The sequence below is a fragment of the Vanacampus margaritifer genome, chromosome 20, assembly GCF_051991255.1.
Source record: "Vanacampus margaritifer isolate UIUO_Vmar chromosome 20, RoL_Vmar_1.0, whole genome shotgun sequence".
Lineage (NCBI taxonomy): Eukaryota > Metazoa > Chordata > Actinopteri > Syngnathiformes > Syngnathidae > Vanacampus > Vanacampus margaritifer.
This window is the reverse complement of record NC_135451.1, coordinates 5,695,001-5,717,372: the sequence shown is the minus strand read 5'-3', so window position 1 is coordinate 5,717,372 and position 22,372 is coordinate 5,695,001. Positions and strand designations below refer to the sequence as shown.

The window sequence follows — 22,372 nt, the reverse complement described above, 5'->3', positions numbered from 1 at the left end:
CACATTTTAAATTATGACAGTCTAGTTTTATTTTGTTTATAATTACATACACACACAAGAGACAGGGTGGTCTGTGTACAGCGGAGCTCACGATTGCAAACACAGCCTGCGGTCCTGAGTTCCGTCTTTAATGCGTTGCTCTCGCCGGTCCTGTAAAAAAACACAACCAAAATATCAGGCTGATTTTGAGCCTATTATCCGAGAGCTCTTAAAGATTATTGTAACCGATTAACTTGTGGTGTGGTGTATGTTTAGAATGATTTTATCTTCCTAGTCTGCTCAGGAAATGATCGTGTGACAATCACAATTATTAAATCTATTAAATATTTCCAATTACTAAAAAATAAAAATGATCAAATTAAGTTTATGTAATTACTGCAAAGCGCAGCTGGCAAAGCTTGGAGACGGGAACACAGGAACATGTTGGCCTGAGTACAAGCCAGCCAGCCGACACATACTACTAGAGGTTACATGTTTATATTCATGAAGCAATGAAATATATGCTACCACCGCCAATCAGAACACACTATGTTGTTTGGAGCCTACACACTGCGCAACACTGTATGCACAACTTGTGTGTGATGGCGGGAGGCGGTTGATTAACTGAGTAATCAATTGAATATTTGATTCTAAACATTGAGTGACATCCCTAACACACGCCATTTAAAAAAATAAAGCAACTAGTGTACATACCCTATCTGTCTTGAAGACATAGTACCAGAAGAAGAGTGGAAAAACCCCAAACATGGCGCCCAACAGAGACGTCTTGAAGGTGACCTTGAAGTGTGGGTAGGGGTTGTTACGGGCGAACGTCCAGCGTGTCTGGGCAGGATCATCCTGTAACACAATAATTTTTTTATTTTATTTTTTTTAAAGTAAGTTCACATAGTGTATTTAAAGAGTAAGGATGGCTCTATGGAGCAGCAAAATGTCTGGCCAACATAGCAACAGTCTTCCAACATCTTTAAGCAGGTAATGAATGACAATAGCAGTTAGCCTTGCTACCTTTGCTATCACGATACACGCTTCTTAGTGTACGCTTACATGTGGGAAAGGAGTGGCAAAGTTGTAGATGCACTTTTCAGCGGTTAAAACAATAAAATAAATACAATTAGCACATCCATGGTGGAGCTGCTCTTGGCCACATCACACACTCACACGCCACCCTATCAGGCCCTACCCATTCAAGACACAAAGGCTACAACACATACAGTACTTTCTACACTTTTTATGTTTGCCATCTACTATTTTTCATAGGTACGTTTATGTGTGTAAAAAGTGACACAGGGTAGCACATGGGTGGGCAAACTCGGTCCTCGAGGGCCGTTGTCCTGCAGGTTTCGGAGGTTTCCCTCTTCCAACACAATCTGATTCCAATCAACAGGATCTTTATCAGGCTTATGCAGAGCTTGCTGATGAGATGATCATATATCAGCTGTGTTGGAGAAGGGAAACATCCAATACCTGCAGGATTGCGGCCCTCGAAGACAGAGTTGGCCCACCCCTGAGGTAGCATGTTTATTATTAAGTCTAAAACGTGTTTAGTCTAATTAAACCCTCCCACAAGCATAAAATAAAATTGTGGTTCCAAAGAAGAGTTAGTCTGAAACGTGATATGCCGTGCTAAACGGGGGTTGACTGTACTCGTTTTCTTGCCATGTCAGCAATGATTACGATATAATTTGATAATGACTTTAATATACAAATCCACGTAGTTGGCATGCTAATAAAGCAGCCATAATGTTTCCACGCGAATATGTTAGTAATAGCATACTAGCTCGTCCGTTTCTCCAAGGTTGACATTCTTAGTTTGCGGTAGCCACTTACAATAAGCTCTTTTCTGTACGGGTTGTTAAGTTGTAGCTGGTACTGCCTTTTCAGATTCGCCCGCATTGCCGCCCTGGCTTCCTCAGTCCTTCGATATTCCGGTGAAACATTAAAATATTCGTTTGGGTCCAATGTTTTTGGCCCTGTTGACAAGGGCGCTTCTTTGTGGTCCGCCATGACAGTTTGGTTACGACAAATAGCGAGATTACGGAACGCTCGCGTTATTTGATTTGCTTGTGACGCAGCATTGGGAAATTCTCGCGTGGATTTATCTGCCATCTCCATGGAAACGTGTACGACACCACAGTAATAACAACAAAGCAAACGGTAGAGCGACAAGTCCCACGGAAAAGAGATTAACAGGTCGTGACGAGTTAAAATACCTATAACGTTACCACGTTTGTTTAATAATCGACGAGTGTTGACGACGGTTTTTGGACGTTGCCACATTTTGCTAGTGGATTCACAACTCGACGGTCATTTAACAATGAGATAGTGTCAAGTTTTCCTTGTAACTATGAGCACAGACGATAACGCAATGGAACAAGACGATATGCTTGATCCTGACGGTGATGATCGTGATGAAGACAATGGTGTTGATGATGAAGTTGATGTTAATGATGGCGATGACGGTAATGGCGATGATGATGATGATGGTGCTGCTGATGGTGCTGATGATCACGATAGTGACAATGAGAATGGTGATGTTAGACCTAATGATAACGAAGAAGAAGATGATGAAGAAGATGATGAAGAGGGTGACAATGATGAGGGTGATGATGATGCTAGCTTGACAGAAGGAGATGAAGATTTGGAAGCGGCAGTTAAAACCATAAATGAGCGAGCGAGAAGAGGCCATGCAGTTTCTTCCGGATTTGATACGACCACCGCCTCCGAACTGCACGTCACCGCGGACGACTTCATACGCAATTTTCTAAGTCAACTGAAGATGACTGCAACTCTCGACAAATTCCAAACTGAGTGGACGGAGATGGCGCAGAAGGGCTTGCTGAATACCAAGCGCTTTGGCGAGGTTCCGGATGTTTATGTCCAGAACCAGCGTTTGCACAACGAACTGAAGAACGCACTACGGGAGAGGGAGGAATACCAGCTGGCAGCCTCAACCTCGGCAGATACGCTGGCGAGGGCGCAGAAGGCCCGAGACACGCAGTGGATGAAGCGCAAGCGTGCCGGGCAGGAGAACAACAGACTTCTGGAGGAGATGAGGAGGCTCAAAGCGCAGTGCCACGCCTCCGAACCTGCGATCAGGAGGATGGACGACAAATTTCAAGTCCTTGTAGAGCAAACCATGAGGGCGGCTCTAGAGAGGGACAAGGTGGTGAACCTGGCTCAAAGTCAACCATGTCCCCCCACAGTCCAAAGAGATAACAAGGCACAGAAAACCAACAACTGCATTAAAAACTCACATCGTTGTAGCAAAATGCTATAAATGGTTGATAGAAGTTATCATGCTCTAAAATGCACAGGAATGCCCATTAAATAAAATAAAACGGAAAAACGGTCCTGCTTTGTGTTGTAGTTTCTTACTAAAACCACTAGAGGGCGTTCTCTCCTAGGCAACACTGACTGACAACTATGACGTCACCTTTAAGGGCCAAAAGTCATTGTATTAGAATGCTGTCTAAGACTGAATGCGATAGTACATATCCATAACACTAGTAGGGTTCATTTATTTAGAATGTCCCCCATTTTGTCATGATGAAGTGCCAAATATGTGCAAAAGCAGCATGTGATTTGGATTGTATACAAATGTTCCTTGATTACAGAGATGCTGATAAAGCTCTTTGAAAGCTGCAGTGTCGGAAAGGCTGACAAAATGATTGATCCCCTCCAGGACATCTGAAGTGCCACCCGCTTTGCAGTGAGGAATCCAAATTCACAGGGAGTTCATACTTCCCTTGGCCAGCAAGCATCAAGCCTGTCAACACAGCGGCCAGGGAAATATTTAACCTCCTGAATTATTCATGCTGTAGCTCTTTAGTGGATTTCTGAGCATGTACGGACGTTTTTCAACAATTCTCAATGGAAAGAGACTGAATGTGAAGAAGTGATGGAAACATTTCAGTAAGACATGATAATAATCTAACGTTGCCGCTTCTTCAAAATGTCCTCGAAATTGAAGTCGGGCTTAGAAAACCAAAACAGGTTCCTTCTGCGGCCACATCCCCAAGATAGTTTTGCTCTTTACCAGAGCTCCTTGAAGTGGCTTGTAGACTTTCAGACAGTGACCTCATACTGCTTCTTATTCATAATATTTCCTGCCTCAAAGATTCCATGAGTCCCTTGCCTTTGAGGAATGTTATAGGAATTTAATGTTCCACCCTTGTTTTCAGAAATGGCACATAAAGACTTTGTAATTTTCAAACATGGTATGAAACAAGTCAGTGAGGTGGTGGTTAAAGGAGACAAGACATTTCATACCACCCAGGCTGCCCTCCCTGTTTGTTCTCATCCTACCTCTGTGCTTCCTTTTTGTACAGGAAGTTTGTGGCTACATCAGAAATACCTCAGGGTCACTGGATTTCCACCCTTGCTTGCCATGCTCCAGCCCTTCCAGTCTGTCTCTTCTCTCACCCACTCGTGCTTTGAGTCCCCACATCCTGCAGCCACTTTGGGGACTCCTTACAGTCAGGTGGGCTTTTTCATGATAAATTCGTTAGACAGCGACAGACAATCAACGGAAACATATTTTATAGAAAAACAGCACCCTCTGGTGGGGAACTACAAAACTCGTTGCCCTCAGACATGGTTTTATCTACGTCTGATTTGTTTGTGGCTGCGTCCAAACTTTTTCCTCTGATGGCTGCATACGGAACAAGAGAAGGATTCGAGGGTCAGCTTTATTATTATTGTTATTATATTTTAACGTTACCTTCATGCTAAAAATTAATCAATAAATCAATGCAAATAGTTTAGGATAGTTTTTCAGTTTTGGGATGACCTGAATTGAGGCTCATTGATGTGATATGTTCACAAATCAGAACATGACATTAAGTGGAGAAAAAAATTGAGAAAACGTTTTGTTTTTGAAAATGAATTATCTTGATTTTCCACTGTGTTATAAAGAGAAATTCAGTAACGATTTTAGCTGTAAATTAATTAGTCTTTCCATGTCTAGAAAATATTATTAGTAGTAGTGGTAGCTCCCATCACTCACATCCACCCCACTTTTTCGACAACTACACATCTAATGCTACCCCCCTTCCCCCACATAAATAAATAAATGAAGAAATGCTACCATTGCGGGCCATGTCAAAAGTTATTTTTGGTATACGCCGTGGTCCACTAAAAAAAAATGCACTGGGGGCCGCAAATGGCCCCCTGAGCCATAGTTTGGAAACCACAGTTCATTGGATATTGATAGCTAAGTGGTCATGTCTGACAAATACACTATTGGCTTGCAGGTTAATCTACTCTACATTAGTACATTTGAACAATCAATAAATGCTTAATGGTTTGGTGAAAACAGGAATTTTAAAATTGCACAGCACTCTATTTGATGCAAATGTGACATTAAATTGATGGAATTATCACAAAATATATGTGGGCTGGCAAACAAAGGATTTATTTATAATACTGTATAAGCAAAAAATGTCATAAAAAAACGACTCCCACACTCATCCATGCTGTTAGGTCAGCGTGCAGAGGAGTTCCACATATCAAGTAACACAACATCCTGCTTTCTTGTTTTACACTTTTACCATAAGAGTGATGCTCCTGTGACAGCACTTGCTCGAGGGTTTTGGCGGGCCCATGGCACTTCTGGGAGGGGTTTTGTCAGGCGAGAAGAAGGGCACAGGGGGTGAGGGAAGACAACAGCCTCTCGTGTGTCTGATCCAATCGGAGGCGGCAAGAGATGAAAAAGGGGAACAAGGCGAATCCAGCCTGAACGCGTGGTCACAGTATGCGGTCAGCTTGAAAATAGATGAGAGGGACTACCTCGTCTTCACTGTCAATCACCACAAAATCACACAGGAAATACGCTAAAAACATTCACCGCTTTGATGGCAACATGAAATGAAAGTAAATTTTTGATTGTATAGTACAAGTCATGTTGGTTTAGCCTTCCATTTATATGGAACTCAACCATTGTCAAACCGGTCTTATCCTTGCTGCCATCATTCAATAAAAGCTGTCATGGCGGACTTTAGGAGATGTTAACTAACTGGTTTTAAATGCCACATACCGAATGGTTTGGCGAATGATCACATGAGTTTTTGTTTCAGAGATGACCCGAACTTGTTTTAGACTTTAATCTTCGTGCCACATTTCATGTCATGATGAGAGGCTCTCATCAACAAGCGACAAACATTTAAGCAGGGGTTTCTAGTGCCTGCAAAGCACATTGACCGTAAAGCCCGCTAACTACATACATGCCATATGGGAAACTGTCAAATAATGCATTTCTCTGACGACACCATTTCCTATCCCCGGCCTACAGCTTTTTGGCTGTTCTTGGCTTTTACACACAGCACTAGACAAGTCACTATGACTCGGAAAAATTGTTTGTGTGTGACAAATGCTACGATGGAACACCCTTGTTGACACTTGCGGAATTGCTTTATTTGTGCCCACTGTCCACAACAATGTAGTAGTTTTGTGGTTTGGTGACGTTTGTAGCATTTGGTCGTCATTCGGTTATTGTGAGGAGTTTTTCAGGCACAACATTGTTTGTTGTGGGTGTTTTACTCTCGTCATATTGTCCCTTTGTGGGCTAACAGTTCCAAACGTGAATATGCTGTTCAGTTAAAATAGGGAGGTTTTTAAGTAGAGATGTACTGTAGATAGGCAAGTACATATAGGTTGATAGGTAGATTGACAGATGGGTAGATAGTTATTTAGGTAAGTATAGGTAAGCAGAGAGGTTGTGGGTAGATTGGTGCTAGCTAGCCTCCTCTCTGTAACGCTGGAGCAGCTATTTGTGTATAGCTAGCTAGCTAGCTAGCTACCTACCTAGGTAGGTACACTCACTGTCAGAAAAAATGTACTAAATTTGCAACTTTCCAATGGTTTGTCACTGGGGAAATACCCTCAAGGGTACACAAGTTGTACTCCTTAAACAGGTCACACATTGTGGCCCTTACAATTTGTGCCGTTTGTAGGCAAACATTTATATGCCTACGAGACGACTATCTAGGTCACACCTGATCAGTTTAAGTTACTACTAGATGGCAGACATCACTTAGTAGCATTCTCACCTGTTCATCTCAATTAACGAAGAAGAACAAGTTAATGAAGAATTTTCCAACGTAGAGATCAGAAGAATTAACTAGGGTGTTTCGTTTCGTTCACATATGTTACAGTCATGGTTTCATTTGAACAATGTGCAACTTAAATTTAAGATACACATTTAACGAACTATGTTTCTTAACTGAACTTTACTTATAAAGCACTTTAAAAAAGAATAGCAGCTGAATAGGCTACAAAGTGCCGTACTGTGAACATAACACATAATAGATTGATAGTTGAAATAAAAATAACATGAACAATAAAGTAGAGTAAAAAAAAAAAAAGAGCACCAAAAGAGCTTAGTCTCATGCTGTGTTAAAGGCCATAGAACAAAAATAGGTTTTAGGACGAGTTTTAAAAGTGGACAGTGACGGTGCTTGTCTAATACTAGCATGATTAACATAAACACACTAAAAAGGATAATGATTAGCAACCTTAGGATGGAAGAAGTCAAATATTTTATGGTACAATGCATCCTGGGAACGGAGTAATGCTGAAAAGTCCAAAAGTACACAAGCAAAAATGATTTTTTTTCTTCTTTAAGAGAATAAGAATAACAGATAAGTGTATTAAATTTCCTCTCCCTAGTCTGGATTACTACTACTACTGTTTGTCTTTCAACTGCAATCTATACGACAGTGGGGTCTTTTGGAAGGCATTTGCACAGGCTTTTTTTTTTTTGGGCATTTGACTTTTTATGGCGCAATGCATCCTGGAAACCAAATACTGTAAGGCTGAAAAGTCCAAAAGTAGACAAGCAAAAATGTTGTTGTTTTTTTTCACAGGAACCGTTAACAGTTCATTAAAAGTGTATTAAGTTTCCCATCCCTGGTCCGGATTACTATTTCTACTGCTTATGTCTTTCAACTGCAACCCGTACAACAGTCTGCTCTTTTGAAAGGCATTTGCAAAGGCTTTAAAAAAAAAAAAAAATATATATATATATTTGTATTTTTTTAAACTTGTTTGTACCCTTATTTGTGAACAAAAAGATACATACTAGTCCCTTTGCCAGTCATACCTTTTCTAACCATTAACAATACTTCTTTTGTGGTCAATTATGGACCCTGTAGGCTACAAAACAAAAAGTTGTACTTTGAAAAACAAAAAAGTACACTTTTACAGTGCAGGTAGGTATAGGCAGGTGTGTAGGTAGGTAGTTTTTTTGTACTATAAACAAACCCCAAAAGCTTTCAATATATAAGTAGAAAAAAATGCCTTATGTTATTTGGTGGTGCCATTGTATGAGTACCAGTTTACACAAACACAAATACTTTGTAGTACAAGTTCCTAGTATATTCTGAGGAGGAAGTGTGACAAAGGAGTTAATTGATGCCACATAGCTCTCAATGTCTGTGAATACACATAATAAGACCTTTGGTCTTTTGTAGAGCGTCACTGTTTTTGGCTTCCCATATTTGTTTGTAACCAAGACAACCCCTCACATCCTGGTAATCCAGGTTGTGTGACGACTCATGTATATTCCTCCAGACGAAGCATATAATATCAGTAACGGGCATGTGCTGGGAATAGGTTATCCATTGACTTGCATCTAAGAAGCCTCAAAAACCTCCTAATAGCTTCTTGCTTTGATTGGTAAATGAGTGGTGGATGAGTCATGCAGTTCATTTTGGATTGTCTTGCCTCAGATCACATGGGGCTTTTCTGATGAAACAGTTTTAGAAATCAGCCTTGCAGCTTTTATTTCCAAGCCATCACTCATTTGGTGATTTATTGAATCTCAGCTCACCCTGACGCTGTAAATAGGCAGAGTTGTTGTTCAAGCTCTGGTTAATGTGCGCGCATTGACGTCAGTGTCCTGCAGAAGCACTTCAGCCTAATCTGCTGGTCTGGACCACACTGTTTCCATTTTGTGGGCAAATGAATTAAAAGTGACATGAGATACTTGAATAGCTGTATTATGATCCATGAAACAGATGCTCTTGACTACTTCCTTTTTTTTTTTTTACATCTTCCACGCACACAAACACTTTATTTGCACTTGGTAACATTTTCACCCTTTTCTCAAACTCTCAAGTGTACCTGCATTGCAACATTGCCATCTATAATTGGCGACTGAAGCCTTTGATATTTGCTTTTATGAGTCAGTCATACTAGGCGGTTTTGCAGATGCCAGAGTCGGAAATGTAAGGTATTATTCCAGGAAAGAGAGAGGGAAAGACTACACTGCATTAAGAACTGATATAAAATGGTTTAATGGTGCACTGAGTGTGAAAGTGTGGCTGTGATGTGCAGTGAGGTTCATAAGTGGTCCTCTGGAATTTGGTATAAAAATATGAACCCAAAATTGAAGTTTTTTTTTCCCTTTACATATTATGAAAGCACGATTATGAAATTACTTACTTATCTGATATCATAACGGCATGTCTGATGTTTCTATCAAATCAATCTGTGTCAAAATTGGTTATGAATGATACTCTTACCCATGCATTTAAACAGGAATTATGCAAATTCATCTATTTTAATGATGACATCATAGGATTGAAAAAGATAATCAAAGCATGGTTTAGAGAACTAAAATGGAAAATAATTAAATATTGTCATGAGTGTTTTTTTTTCTCATGCAGGAGATGGGACAGGGAGGCACTTTCTCTTCTGCCTACCCTGACTGCACGTCCCTCTCCTGATTTAAAAGGGATACTTGACTCATTGAGCCATTTTCAGCAGTAAAACGTTAATATTTTGGCCAGAGTAATTTTGGTGACTATTTTCTTGTACAATTAATAACAAATTATAAAAACTATTTTTTCCACTTGATGTTGACTGAAGATTACATCACATGTGCTGAGGAAGTAGGTAACGACCAATCATGGCTCATCCGTTTTCTGGGTTTGGTCAGCAAGCAGTCGACAGCAGGTGGAAAAAAATAGCATTTAAAGGTATTAATTGTACATGAAAAATAATAAAGTTACCAAATTCATTCTAGACAAAATATTAACTTTTTGCTGCTGAAAATGGCTTAATGAGTCAAGTATCCCTCTAAAAGGAAATCTCTCATAAAGCTTCAGGACTTAAACACAGTCTTTTCTCGACTAAATCTTTATTGAAATCTCATATAAAAACAACAAACATTTCTGCAAAAATATACCCCTTCAATATCTAATAAAATATAATATTAATACTAAACAAAAATGCCTTGTGCATCTTTTTCTAACTGTTTTCATAACATGCAGGCATATACATATTAGAAACTTAGCATATAATTGCTAACTAATCAATAGACTATCTTAGAGCTGAAACTAATGATTGACACACACAAACTGTTTAAGTGCTTGTATGATTATCTATTTGTTTTCCTTCTAAGATCTGGACACATCTCTTCCTGTGTTCGTCGACTTAAGCATAATAACACGATGCTGTTATTGTCTTTATGCTTCTCTTGGGTCTTCCGTTATGCGGACCTCGCTGGACAGAAAACACACACACACAACTTATGAGAAATTATGTTTTTGATTGAGGTTGGAAATGGCATTACAAGATGACTCACCAGGCCGACCAAACGTGGCAAATTTGGGCTGCTTCACCTGTCTTCTCGCTCTGATCACCTGGAGGACAAACCAGTTCTCAGCATTCACACGTGCGTCTATATCAATCCATTTCTAGATTGATCCAGCCTGCGCAACAAGGCTCTTTGCCCCAGCTGTGTGTCTGCTCGGGGGTTGTCATGGAGACTCACCTGTAGGGGGTTGGATAGCTTATCGTTGCTAAGGAGGGAAAAGGAGCCTACGCGGGATTTACGCTTGTTCTTCTTCTTATTCGCCGCTTGAGCCAAGTGTCGCCTGGACCTGTCAGCCTGGAGAAGGGTCGATATGGCAATTAGGCACACGTATCCACACACACTATCTCTGTAATGTGCGTGGAATGACCTGGAAGAGACTGTTTGGAAAGCCTTTTACGGTGAAAGCTCCAGGAAGTTTGGTGTGACCTGGGTGGGCGTGGCTTCTCCTCTCCAACTGTCTCTTGTGCCTGTGCAGAACCTACAACGCAACAATCAAGTTATTATGTGACCCAGAATGACACCACCATTTCAATCAAAATCTTGTTTATTTATTTATTAGCCGTCCAACTACATTCATTCATGGTCATAAAAACTCTTTCCTGCATTTCTCATTGATCTGAGGATAAACAAGGAAATGTTATTGATCCTGATCCTGCCCGTGTGCCCTAACAAATGGACTGTCAGCATAAAAGGTAACAGGTTTCCAATTTGGACTTTGTGGTCAATTTATTACACTACTGACTACATCAATAATTCATTATCTGAGCTAAGTAATCATGTAAAAAAAAGAGAGAAATCTCTATCGTAATTCCCTTCCTGACCTGAGATAGTAGACAAATAAAAACATCGGCTTTCCTTATTAGTAGTGATGCTGTTTACAGTGCTCACTCTGATTGCCCTTGACCTACATTGCGACAATTGTGCCCATTTTTCATCACATTTGCTGCATGTGGCTCTTTGGCACTGACATAATTGGAACATGCATCATGTCATTCCGCGTTTCCGAGCTGCAGACAAGCCAGATTGCTCATCTGGGCTCCACCATGTTTCCATGGTCACACCGCCGTAGCTTTATTACAACTACAACGTGTATCACTGATCTCATCTTAATAGCTTTGAATGAAGCGATGTAGCTGTTTTGCATTTCACGGCTGTGCAGAAGATTAAAATCAGCAACCAAGCTGTATTTAATTTCATTTTCCTCACTCGTTTATAGTTGCCACCTTCCTTACATGAGCAACATGTGTGCTCTCTTCTATTTGTGTGCAGATAATTGTAAAAGGTGGTACATACCTGTTCTTCACTTGCAGGTAATGACTGCTGCAGGCCCTGCTCACCTGTCTGGGAATAGAATGAGAAATTGCACTTGATTAACGATAACATTCAATTCATTTTGATATTATTTTTACTAGGGGTGTCAAAATGAGTGTGTTAATTTTGAGTTAATTTTAAATTATTTTAATGCCACAATTTTTTTAAACATGCGATTAATGACCGCCCCTAACTTGGAAAGCCTGACTGAGGGAATTCCAATCGTAACGCAGCAGACACATCCACGACAAAATTAAGCAGCAATAAATTTAATAATAACTAGTGCTGTCAAAGTTAAAGCGTTAATTGATTAATTAGTCCCCCCCCCCCCCCAAAAAAAATAGCATTAATCATGAAACAACACAGATTAATTGCACTATTAATTTTGACCATAGATTATCCTTTAGCGTGACAGCGGATGGCTAAATTTAAGGTAGAACAGGTTGTGTTTGAGCAATAAACATGATTTCATGCATTAAAGTAAAGCATTTAATTAATGTTTGCGTATCACATTTAGAATATTTGTTCATGTCAAAAAATCGGGGTAATTTTTTTCCCCATTTCAAATTATGCAAGTAATTAACTGATTAGAAAAAGAGGAGGATGAGCGTGTGCAGTGGATCAAAAATACTCATAATATTAAATGTAAAAAATAAGTAACACTTAACCGGTGTTATTCAAATTTGGCGGGGAAAAAATGTTGATTAATAAAAAGGCTTTTTTATTAGGCGATTAATCGTGACTAATCAGAATTCTAAAATGTGATTAACCGGATTAAAAAATGTAATCGTTTGATAGCTCTAAGATAAATGTGCAGAATTTAACAAATTACTTCATGTTAAGATTCAAGATTAAATTATGAAATTAAAAATGTACTGATGTGTCACCAAGGTCTTACAAATGCAATTATGCCATCTAGTGGCAGATTAATGACCTCAACACAAATCAATATAACACAGTACTTATTTTTAAATTTAACTCAAATTGATGAATTATTATGAAATTACTGTATCAATGACTAAAAGGTGCATCCATATTTGTAATAGTTTAACATGTTGTTTCCACTTTTATGTTAACAAGAATATGAAAATTTTGAAAAAATATTTTATTGCACATTTAAAACAAATATAACATTTGTGATTAATCGTGAGTTAACTATTGAAGTCATGCGATTAATGACAATTAAAAATTTTGACCACCTGACAGCAGTAAGTTTTACACAAGGATGTTGGAAACCATTTCTTTCAGACAGATACAACTCTTGAGTATACCACTAGTTCGGTTGATACATAAAATCCCCCCCCCCCCAAAAAAAACCAATGATAGTTAATTACAAAAAATAATTATCATAATAATAACAATAATAATAATATAAGGTTTTTCTTAAAATTACATGAAATAATAAAATTTTCTATTCTTGTCATTTCAAATTTCTTGTTCCTGATCGTAAAAAGACAGCAGCTGAAAATGGTATCAGCCACCTTCGCGAGTACCGACACCTTGAAATAAGGCTGTGTATTGTTTTGATATCAATATCTGTTATTGGTGCTCGCCCATCGCTGAAGTCAAACAAAACAAAAAGATACCAAAGAATCTTCGAATTGCATTGCTTTGTAGTGTCATATTCACCGAATCACCTTTAATGAAAGTCAGTTTTGAAATATTTTGCAACATTCATGTAGCTAAATAAACTAAAACAACAAACCCATATTAGGACGCCCTATACGGTCATACCCAGTGGCCTTATATTTTTCCTGCCCCTTACGAACAAAAAAAGATGGCGAGTTAATCACCCCCCCCACCCCTCCACCTCCCATGAGTTCAACAACTATCATTTTAGCATACAGTGAGCTAAAATCCAACGACGTCCCATTCTGCTCTATTATGAGTCAGAGTGCCAAAAATTCCTTTTTCAGATATTTCACTGCATTGAACACGCTAATGACCATGTGGAAGCCAAGTTAAACTGTAGTAAAGTTACATGTGGTTCCACCGCTACATACATTTGAAGCTCACAAATGTGCGCACATAATTTCCTATCCAAAAGCTAACACAAAAGCACATATGTGCCACCAACTTCCTTATATTGACAAGAAAGTTCCTTCCCTTATGAAAATTCTTCCATGTGGCAGAAACAATCCATTTCAACTCTTGCAGCTGTACAATCCATAGTCCAGATGAGGAGGGCTATTATGGACAAAACACTACGACTTTCCGCAGAAAAATGCTTAACCGCACGTTTGAAGTCAAACAGCCTACGGCCACATGAAACAAAAACAAAAAAGGGCTCAGAGGGCTTTTTGTTCCACAGTGGGTTTTATTTTGGGTGTTTTTGGCATTATGGTGGCAAAAACCATTACAATGAGATGCTGTTCCAGTTGGGCAATCTAATTATATGTCATTGCTCTTCAGGGTTATTTTGTCTGCTGCAGTCTTGAAGCACACTTGACCGCTACTGTTATCACACATAGACACACACAGCGGCCTCTTTCCAGGGAGTCACAGTGGAAAAACAATATATGGATACATGAACGGTCTAAAAAGGGAATTGTTGAACCAAACTTAAATCTAAAAAGAGAATTTGTGACCAATTTGCTTCAAGTGGTAACAGCAATACAATTGAATTACGTTAATCCAAAATTAATATATTAAGTTTAATTAAATCAATTAATTAAACATAATATATTAACTTGGATTAAGTTAATCTCAAATTAATATATTAAGTTTAATTAACTCAATTCATTAAATGTAATATATTAACTTGGATTAACTTAATTCAATTGTGTGTTACCACTTGTTGAGCAATTCAACGTCAACAATTCTCTTTTTAGACTTAAGTTGGTTCAATAATTCAGTTTTTAGAGTGTAGGATGGCCTTGACAGATAAAAAAAATCAATATATAAGTAAATATTGTGTAGTATTTGAAGTCACAAATCTCCTGGGAAGACTTTCTACAAGATTGTGGAGTGTCCGCAGGCATTTTTTTTGTTAAAATATATTGGATGGATAGATAAATAAATAAATACATAAATAAATAAAAATAGTTCAGATTTAGGGCAACCAGCTCATTTTACACATAATATAATACAGTACAATACTATTTTGTGGTATGTTTTGTGTACAGTGCATCACACAACAGTAACTGACCTTTACCTTAGATACAAAGTAAAACATTTATGAGATTATTCTAAAATAAATATTTTAGATTTTACTGTATTTATTATATTTTGGCGCATTTAAGTGATTTTAGAATTAATTTTCAAATAACTGACGTGTGGATGTGTCCCTTTGATTTCAAATTGTTAAGTTGATGTATAACGAAACATTTTAACATCAGAACATGATGTCAATAAAAAAAAAAAGTGTTCATCACTACACACTACACACTACACGGTGAATGATTTCCTTTCATTTCAAAGGATGAAGCGCATCCTACCTGCTCGTCCGCCGTCTGCGTGTTGACGCACAAGTTGGTCAGCCTTCCTCCGGAGCAGTCAAGCGCATGAGACAGCAGGCTCGCCTGCAGGCAGAGCAAACACAGCCACGCAGTAAAGCCCATGATCCAGTCTGGAAGTCGAGTGTTCCCAGCCCCCGTCAGCTCCTTACTTTATACTCTCGGCTCCTCTAATGAGGACCAGATGCTGGGAAACGTGCATCCATGCCAGCTTCACGCAGACACGCAGCCCACCGCAAGCCAGGCGCTCCACGCCTGAAGCCAATAGACTGCGGTGCTGCATAAACATGTAAGACATCTTCTGGAGCGGTCTCACTACTACCACCTTCACCTTTATGACTTGACAAGCCCATTGACCAAAAGATGGGTTGAAGCCCAAGCAGTTTCAACTTAGCCCATGTGAATGCTGACGATCAGAAACTTGTGTTTTGAGTATTTAAACTAGGGCTGGCCAAATTTTCTCCTCCAAGAATCACAAACAGAAAAAAAAATATCGCAACATCACTTTGACATTCTTCAACTTTATTTATTAAACATGATGCTAAAACCAAACCATCAACTAATTATATCTTGTTTTTTTGTCTGTTATGATCAGGGTTGTCGGGCGATTAATTTTTTAATCATAATTAATCGCATGACTTCAATATTTAACTCACGATTAATCGCAAATTTTAAATCTGTTCTAAATGTACAATAAAATATTTTTTCTATGTTTTCATACTCTTGTTAACATAAAAATGGGGAAAAAGTGTTAAAGTTAAAGTGTTGAAGTCATTGATACAGTAATTTCATAATAATTTGTAAAATTGAGTTAAAATTTAAAAGATGTACTGTACTGTAAAAAACTAGTGTGATATTGATTTGTGTTGATGTAATTTTTCTGCCACTAGATGGCATAATTGCATTTGTAGGACCTTGGTGACAGATCAGTGATTTTTTCTTTTCATATTAAGAGCTATCTGATCTTTACCTTAATACAACTTGACTCCAGTCTCCACAAATATATGCATTATTATTACATTTATTAAGGCAGCATTTTGATGTGCTGCGTTGCGACTGGAATTCCCCTAGTACAGACTTTTCAAGTAAGGGGGCGGTCATTAATCGCACATTAAGAAAAATTGTGGCTTAGAATTAACACTAATTTTGACACTCCTAGTTATTATTAAAAACAACAAAACACTGCAGCGCAGTTTTCTGTTAAAGGCAAAAAGTTGAAAATTTTGTTGGCTTTTGAGGTCACCACGTATCCTACAAGAACAGATTTGCTCTGATCTGATTTCCACATTTACACTAAAAACAAGAGTTGTCTATTGTAAGATGAGAATTAGCAGTGTTAATATAATTTTTGTCAGTATTCGACCAATACTAGGCCTTATTTAAGGTATCAGTACACGCGAATGAGTCGATACCAGTATCAGCCGACCTCTTGTGGCCGTTTTATGATCAGGAACTAGAAATTGGAAGAATAGAAAATTGCCATTTATTTCATGCACTTTTAAGGAAAAATGCTATGTTGGGATCTATTTGTCATTCTTTAAGAATAATTTCTGCATCAAAAGTACTATGGTATCTGTACTTTATATCGCTAACTACTCAATAGTGAAAAAAAGAAAAAAAGTGGTATTGGTCTACTGTACATGGTCTTTACAATTAGCAATTTTATTCCTATTTTCATTGTAAGGAATGTGAGCATTTAGAAAAGCTCAACATAAAAGAACTGTATTATTAATATTAGGGATGGGCGAACACCGATATCATGTAGAAATAAAGAGAAGAATATTGCCATTAATTGCATGTACATTTGAGTAAAAAGTCTACATTGGCATTTAAAGGTCTGACTCCAAATTATGTCATGAAAAAAAAAGAGTTATGTATCAAAAGTACTAGCATCGGTTTGAATAAAAGTGGTATCGACTTTCCATAATCTTTATATCAGGTCTTTATGAAAAGCAATTTTCTTTCTATTTTGTTGTAAGAAGTGTTTTTACATATTTGCCTATTTGGAAAAGCTCAATAAAAAAAACAATTTATTCCCACTACTATAGCACTGTCAGTTCAAATCTCATTTTCGGAATATGCCGCGAGCATAAAATACTGAACAACGGGGCACAAACAGGCCGTGGGCTGGACTTTTATGACGCCTCTGCTGAAACAATTGAAAACTCCCTGTTTGGTTCCCTCAGCACATGTAGTTTAATTTCATTTCAGGAAGCCCAATAACCATTTGGAAACTTACATAAACTGTTAAAATGGTTACCGTCTGACTCACATTACCAGACTTTCACATTGTGGAAGCACTTAGCACACCTTATATGGGCGATTTATTTATTTATTTATTTATTTGACAGTCTTTACAATGCTGCCTGCCAAAAAAGAATGTATCTCCACCTGGACGGGGGCAAGTAGCACATGAATAGACAGCTTGTCTAAAGGTGTGTTACACGATGGAAGGAGTGACTCGGAGGGAGTGAGAGTGGGAACGAAGGCTAATGTCTTCAAGCCTCCAGCACTTAGTCACACAGGAATTGTTTCCCGCCGGTATTGGAAACGTGCTGCTGAGAAAAGGCAAAAATTGTTGAGACTAAATATAGTTAATTTCCTCTCCAGGTTAAGCTGCTTGACAGTTTCTTGATATATCAGTGAAAGATGTTCTTGTTTCCAAACTAGCACAATTTCCCAAAGGGGCCTCAAAGTAATGCGGAGACTGTTATTGCAAATGTCTCTCAAGCGAAACCACAACTGCAGGGCTGATGATGGGATGGATGGATGGGGGTGGGGGTGGGGGGGTGTTAAGCCTGGAGACAAGCAGAGAAAGAGTGAAAAATGACCTTGCAAACATGGGTTGTTCTTGGCTGTCAGACTCAGGAGGATAGAAACTCGCCATTTCACTAAGCGGATCATTTCGGCCCTATAGTTTGTACGATATGTTGAAATCAAAGTGACATGCTTTGGTTATATTAGCCTCATGAAAACCACAATGAGTCCATCTGAGGGCATGCCAGTGAAATGTCTTATTAGCAATATTCAGTACAGCATCTACGGCCACGTCAATTCCCAACGGTTGTTCTCCTGTCATTGTGATGACGATGACATCGTCTGACGTAAAGAATGACCAAAGATGAGACGACGGGCCATGTGTAATACAATGATGCATGATACATGTGTGCGAGGGTGGGTAGACACAACACAGCTGCTCGACAACATCTGGGTCATAAGAGACATGACTCATGTAATAATGGATGTTTTGAATTAGCTGAAACATGCTCTTCATTGCTGCTAATTACAGACAGACCTTTTCTCACTACAGGGACATTTGCAGATGTTTTATGCGTGGTCATCTTGAATATAATAAATGACTCAGAGGTGAATGGAACTTAAGCACTTTTGTTTTAATGGGTGTTCTGACCCTGTTATCTGATAAAGGATTTGTCATGGACTTTTGTTCAGGTTTTGGCATAGTTTTTGTATATTTTATTTCTATTAAAAAAACACACAATTGGTGTCTAATATATCCCCGTCTTGTCCATTTGCTTAACTTAGCACATACCATTAAATACTAAATTATTATTTTTATATTATAAATTTTGGGTGGCATGGTGGCTGACTGGTTAGCACGTCCGCCTCCCAGTGCAGAGGACCTGAGATCGAGTCCAGGCTTCGGCCTTCCTGGATGGCGTTTGTGTGTTTTCCTCGTGCTTGCGTGGGTTTTCTCAGGGTACTCTGGTTTCCTCCCACATTCCAAAGACATGCATGTCAGCTTGATGGACCACTCCAAATTGTCCATAGCCAGTACTGGACTGGCCCAAATAATAGCCTCGTTCAAGGACTTTTTAAAATGTATGTATCAAACGTAAAAGTATAGTTTGTTATTTTTTTTACCGTAAATGATGTGAATAACACACATTTGGGTATAATACGCCCTCCAAAATGACCTTTAAAAAGCTGTTTTTTGTCTGTACTGTCTGTACTGCATATAATACGACCCCCCTATTTGCTGGTATCCTATATTATCAGAATGAATAATATGAATGAATAAATATTCAAAACTAGCCAATAAAGTGTCAATGATTCTTATTAAGACCCTATAATAATATATTTTTTATTTTTTTTGTTACAAAAATAAAACTGTTATTCATGGGATTCTACAATTCATCTTACATACATTTGCCATCATTATAATCATTCTGCTAAACTAACTGTCGCTCGTGAGCCTCTTATCAGAGGATTTTCCAAAAATACATACATTTATACAATTAATTTACATATCACGACAAACAATTAGACACAGGTCTAATAGAGTATGCAAATTAGTCACAGTATCTTCCTTTGTACCTATGTTCTTACACGTTTGTGGTTGGTGTGAAATGAGAAGGGGTCTAATGAATTCACATGGAAAGTGTGCAGCAGTGAAATTGCTTGCCAATGAACTAATAGTTGTTTAAGCATTTCTAGTTACATTTAATACCTAAAAACCGGGAAACCTTGTTCATTTTATGGATAATCAATGACGTAGATTCGAAGTGACAGTGACTAGGGGGGGAATTAACGCCTCTGTGAGGTTTAAAATAGTATTGGCGAGCCAATCATATGCTGTGAAAGCTAGGAAGTCATGAGCTGTGTGATTATGGCCTGAAATAGAAAAGTGATGGAATTACGGGGTCTGGGCTACACTTAACATTAACGATAGAGACTGAATACTTTCTATTTTTTGATCCATCATTCATATCATTTTGAGAGGGATTTTGATGGTGTATGATATTCCAGATGTGTAACCAAACCATTTACATGCATACCTGAACAGATTAATGAAGCAGCGATTTAAGCAGTGAATGTTCTAATTAAATCAAATTAGTCTTTCTGACAAATGACGTCATGAGCAAGTACAGGTCATGGCCTCTCCCTATCTTGCATTTATATCCCATCGTCTCTCAGCTCTGGTTACCATGGCAACAAGCAGTTGTATTCAAACAATGGCACTGTGGGCTGGGAGAGGAGCAAAATGCGTGCGGATGAGAACGGGTGTGGACGCGTTTCCTGCAGCGGCAATGAGACGAGGATTATTCCACACTCAGGTGCCATCAATCAATCTCTTTACTTTCATCATAAATTAATCACATGTCTTGTATGGTTGTGTTTTCATGGTTTGTCTTTCCTGCATTTGTATTGTTAATATGTTCTCAGTTTATGTATCTTTATTGCTTAATCATCTGTCTTTCATCCTGCTAGAAGGGTCAAATGGCCGGCGATATGTGTGAGTGTTGCTAAATCTTCAACACACTTACACACACCTCCCTTTTAACTGTTGCGAAAGAGAAGCAGGCAAATTTACTCTCACTCGTAAAACACACACACACACACACACACACACACACACACACACACACACAGGTTTGCCTCTGTGTATTATGAGGACATTTTTTCCAAACCTGTTTAATTGTGTATTACGGGGACACCCCTTTCCGCTAATGCCAGAGAGATGGGACTTGCACCCCAAATTTTTTTTTGGGGTCGTCCAGGGAAATTTCACTTCAAAACTTGAAAAAACTCAACGCACAAAAAAAAGAAAAACCTGAAAAAACAGTAATTATGAGGACATAGATAATGAGCTAAATAAGCCACGCCCATGGCAAAAATGGTAATTATGAGGACCAACTCACATTACAAGGACAAAGTTTACACAACACACAGCAACCATGTCACTGAAGTGACTTGAAAGTTCTGGCATTCTGGCGTTACACAAACTGAAATGACATTGATGTGTAATGACTTACCTGATATAAGGTCGCATTGTTGTGCATAACAATACTGTGAAATGCAAAGTCATACCTGATCCTTGAGCACCATGTTACAACTTTAGGACAGACTGAAACTGGTATGTTAATAAAACAATGCTTCTTATGTGAACAGGTTATCTAGGTCAAGCACATCTTTGTAATGGATAAGTTAGACATGAAACCAGATGCAAAAGAGTCAGTGAACATTGAACATTTTATTCTTTAAAACATGACTACCTCTCATCTTAAAGATGAGCAGTTTTCTAATAGCTCATTACTGGAATACCTTCGGATTTCAGAATTTCTGAAACAGGTTCAATGTAGGAAGTGTCCGAAGTACTGTGAGAATCTGGAACATATTCCTCTGCTGATGAATCCTCACTTGAACTGGATACATCAGCAACCTAATTTTTTAAACAAAAACAATTATTACATACATACAGACATACATATACATATTGTCGCTGTCCTGTGAAAAACACTTCCACCATATTTTCCAGACTATAAAGCGCACCGTGATACAAGCCGTGCCGCCAAGAAGGATCGCTACCGGAGAGCAGCCCGCGACCTAAAAATGGAAACGTGTTTTTCACAGGACAGCAATGATATCCATATATACAGTAGACGCACACATACATGTGCATATATACAGCGGCTCTAAAATTGACACCTGCCGGATGCGGGTTAAAGTTCCTTTTGGCGGGTGGTCATAAATATTTACTAGCTTTACTTCGCTGTTACTTAGTGATGTTACACTCGAAGTAGAAGCTTGAGACAAGTGTCGAGCGCTCGCGGCAGAAGTAGCTCCCGCCATTGATGGGCTAATGTGCTAAAGTTCATTTACCAAAGATAGGTGGTCTTCATCATCAAGCAGTTTTGCATTTTTTTTTTTTTTGCAATCAACGGGATATGTGCCAGATGCTGGAGCAAACTAGAAAAGCATTTAGAACCTTAAGTTTGTGCATATAATGTACTAAAGATTATTATAAATCTAGTCACCACATTTATTCGAAAGATGAGATGAAGCATTTAACAAGAGGGATAGTTAATATGCTTAATCTATGGCATTGCCCCTAAAACGGGTCTTGTGTGATACAGTCCTTCAGTTACAGTAGACGTTTTCTATTTTACTGAGTCAGACAGTCGTTAAGATTGAGACAATTGCTCAACATTTAGCTGCTTGCAACTAAAGACAGCGGTATAAACATGGGTCATAATTTATCCTCTTGACT

General features: G+C 38.6%; 4 protein-coding genes across 6 annotated transcripts in view; 1 reads left to right on the top strand and 3 right to left on the bottom strand.

Moving 5' to 3' along the window:
* Window positions 1-4: 4 nt before the first annotated feature.
* Window positions 5-2,049, bottom strand: ndufb4 (NADH:ubiquinone oxidoreductase subunit B4). Its single transcript, XM_077554709.1, has 3 exons — window positions 1,828-2,049; window positions 694-837; window positions 5-150 (listed from the first exon to the last, which is right to left on the bottom strand). Exons 1-3 carry the CDS (start codon window positions 2,002-2,004, stop codon window positions 88-90), a joined length of 384 nt encoding a protein of 127 aa, XP_077410835.1. The 5' UTR covers window positions 2,005-2,049; the 3' UTR covers window positions 5-87.
* Window positions 2,050-2,124: 75 nt separating this feature from the next.
* Window positions 2,125-3,342, top strand: LOC144040489 (sperm-associated antigen 16 protein-like). The gene has a single exon (XM_077554708.1). It carries the CDS (start codon window positions 2,345-2,347, stop codon window positions 3,275-3,277), a length of 933 nt encoding a protein of 310 aa, XP_077410834.1. The 5' UTR covers window positions 2,125-2,344; the 3' UTR covers window positions 3,278-3,342.
* A 6,850-nt stretch (window positions 3,343-10,192) lies between these two features.
* On the bottom strand, window positions 10,193-15,542 carry LOC144040612 (uncharacterized). Its single transcript, XM_077554966.1, has 6 exons — window positions 15,346-15,542; window positions 11,891-11,938; window positions 10,965-11,075; window positions 10,775-10,891; window positions 10,586-10,643; window positions 10,193-10,503 (listed from the first exon to the last, which is right to left on the bottom strand). Exons 1-6 carry the CDS (start codon window positions 15,466-15,468, stop codon window positions 10,490-10,492), a joined length of 471 nt encoding a protein of 156 aa, XP_077411092.1. The 5' UTR covers window positions 15,469-15,542; the 3' UTR covers window positions 10,193-10,489.
* Window positions 15,543-20,714: 5,172 nt separating this feature from the next.
* The window catches only part of LOC144040434 (N-lysine methyltransferase KMT5A-A-like), an 11,518-nt gene continuing 9,860 nt past the window's right edge, over window positions 20,715-22,372 (bottom strand). For 2 of the 3 annotated variants that reach the window (XR_013289730.1, XR_013289732.1), the window contains one exon: window positions 20,715-22,372. This exon is cut by the window's right edge and continues 617 nt beyond it. The gene's annotated coding sequence lies outside the window, so the exon portion shown is untranslated. The other variant, XR_013289731.1, reaches the window with a different exon arrangement.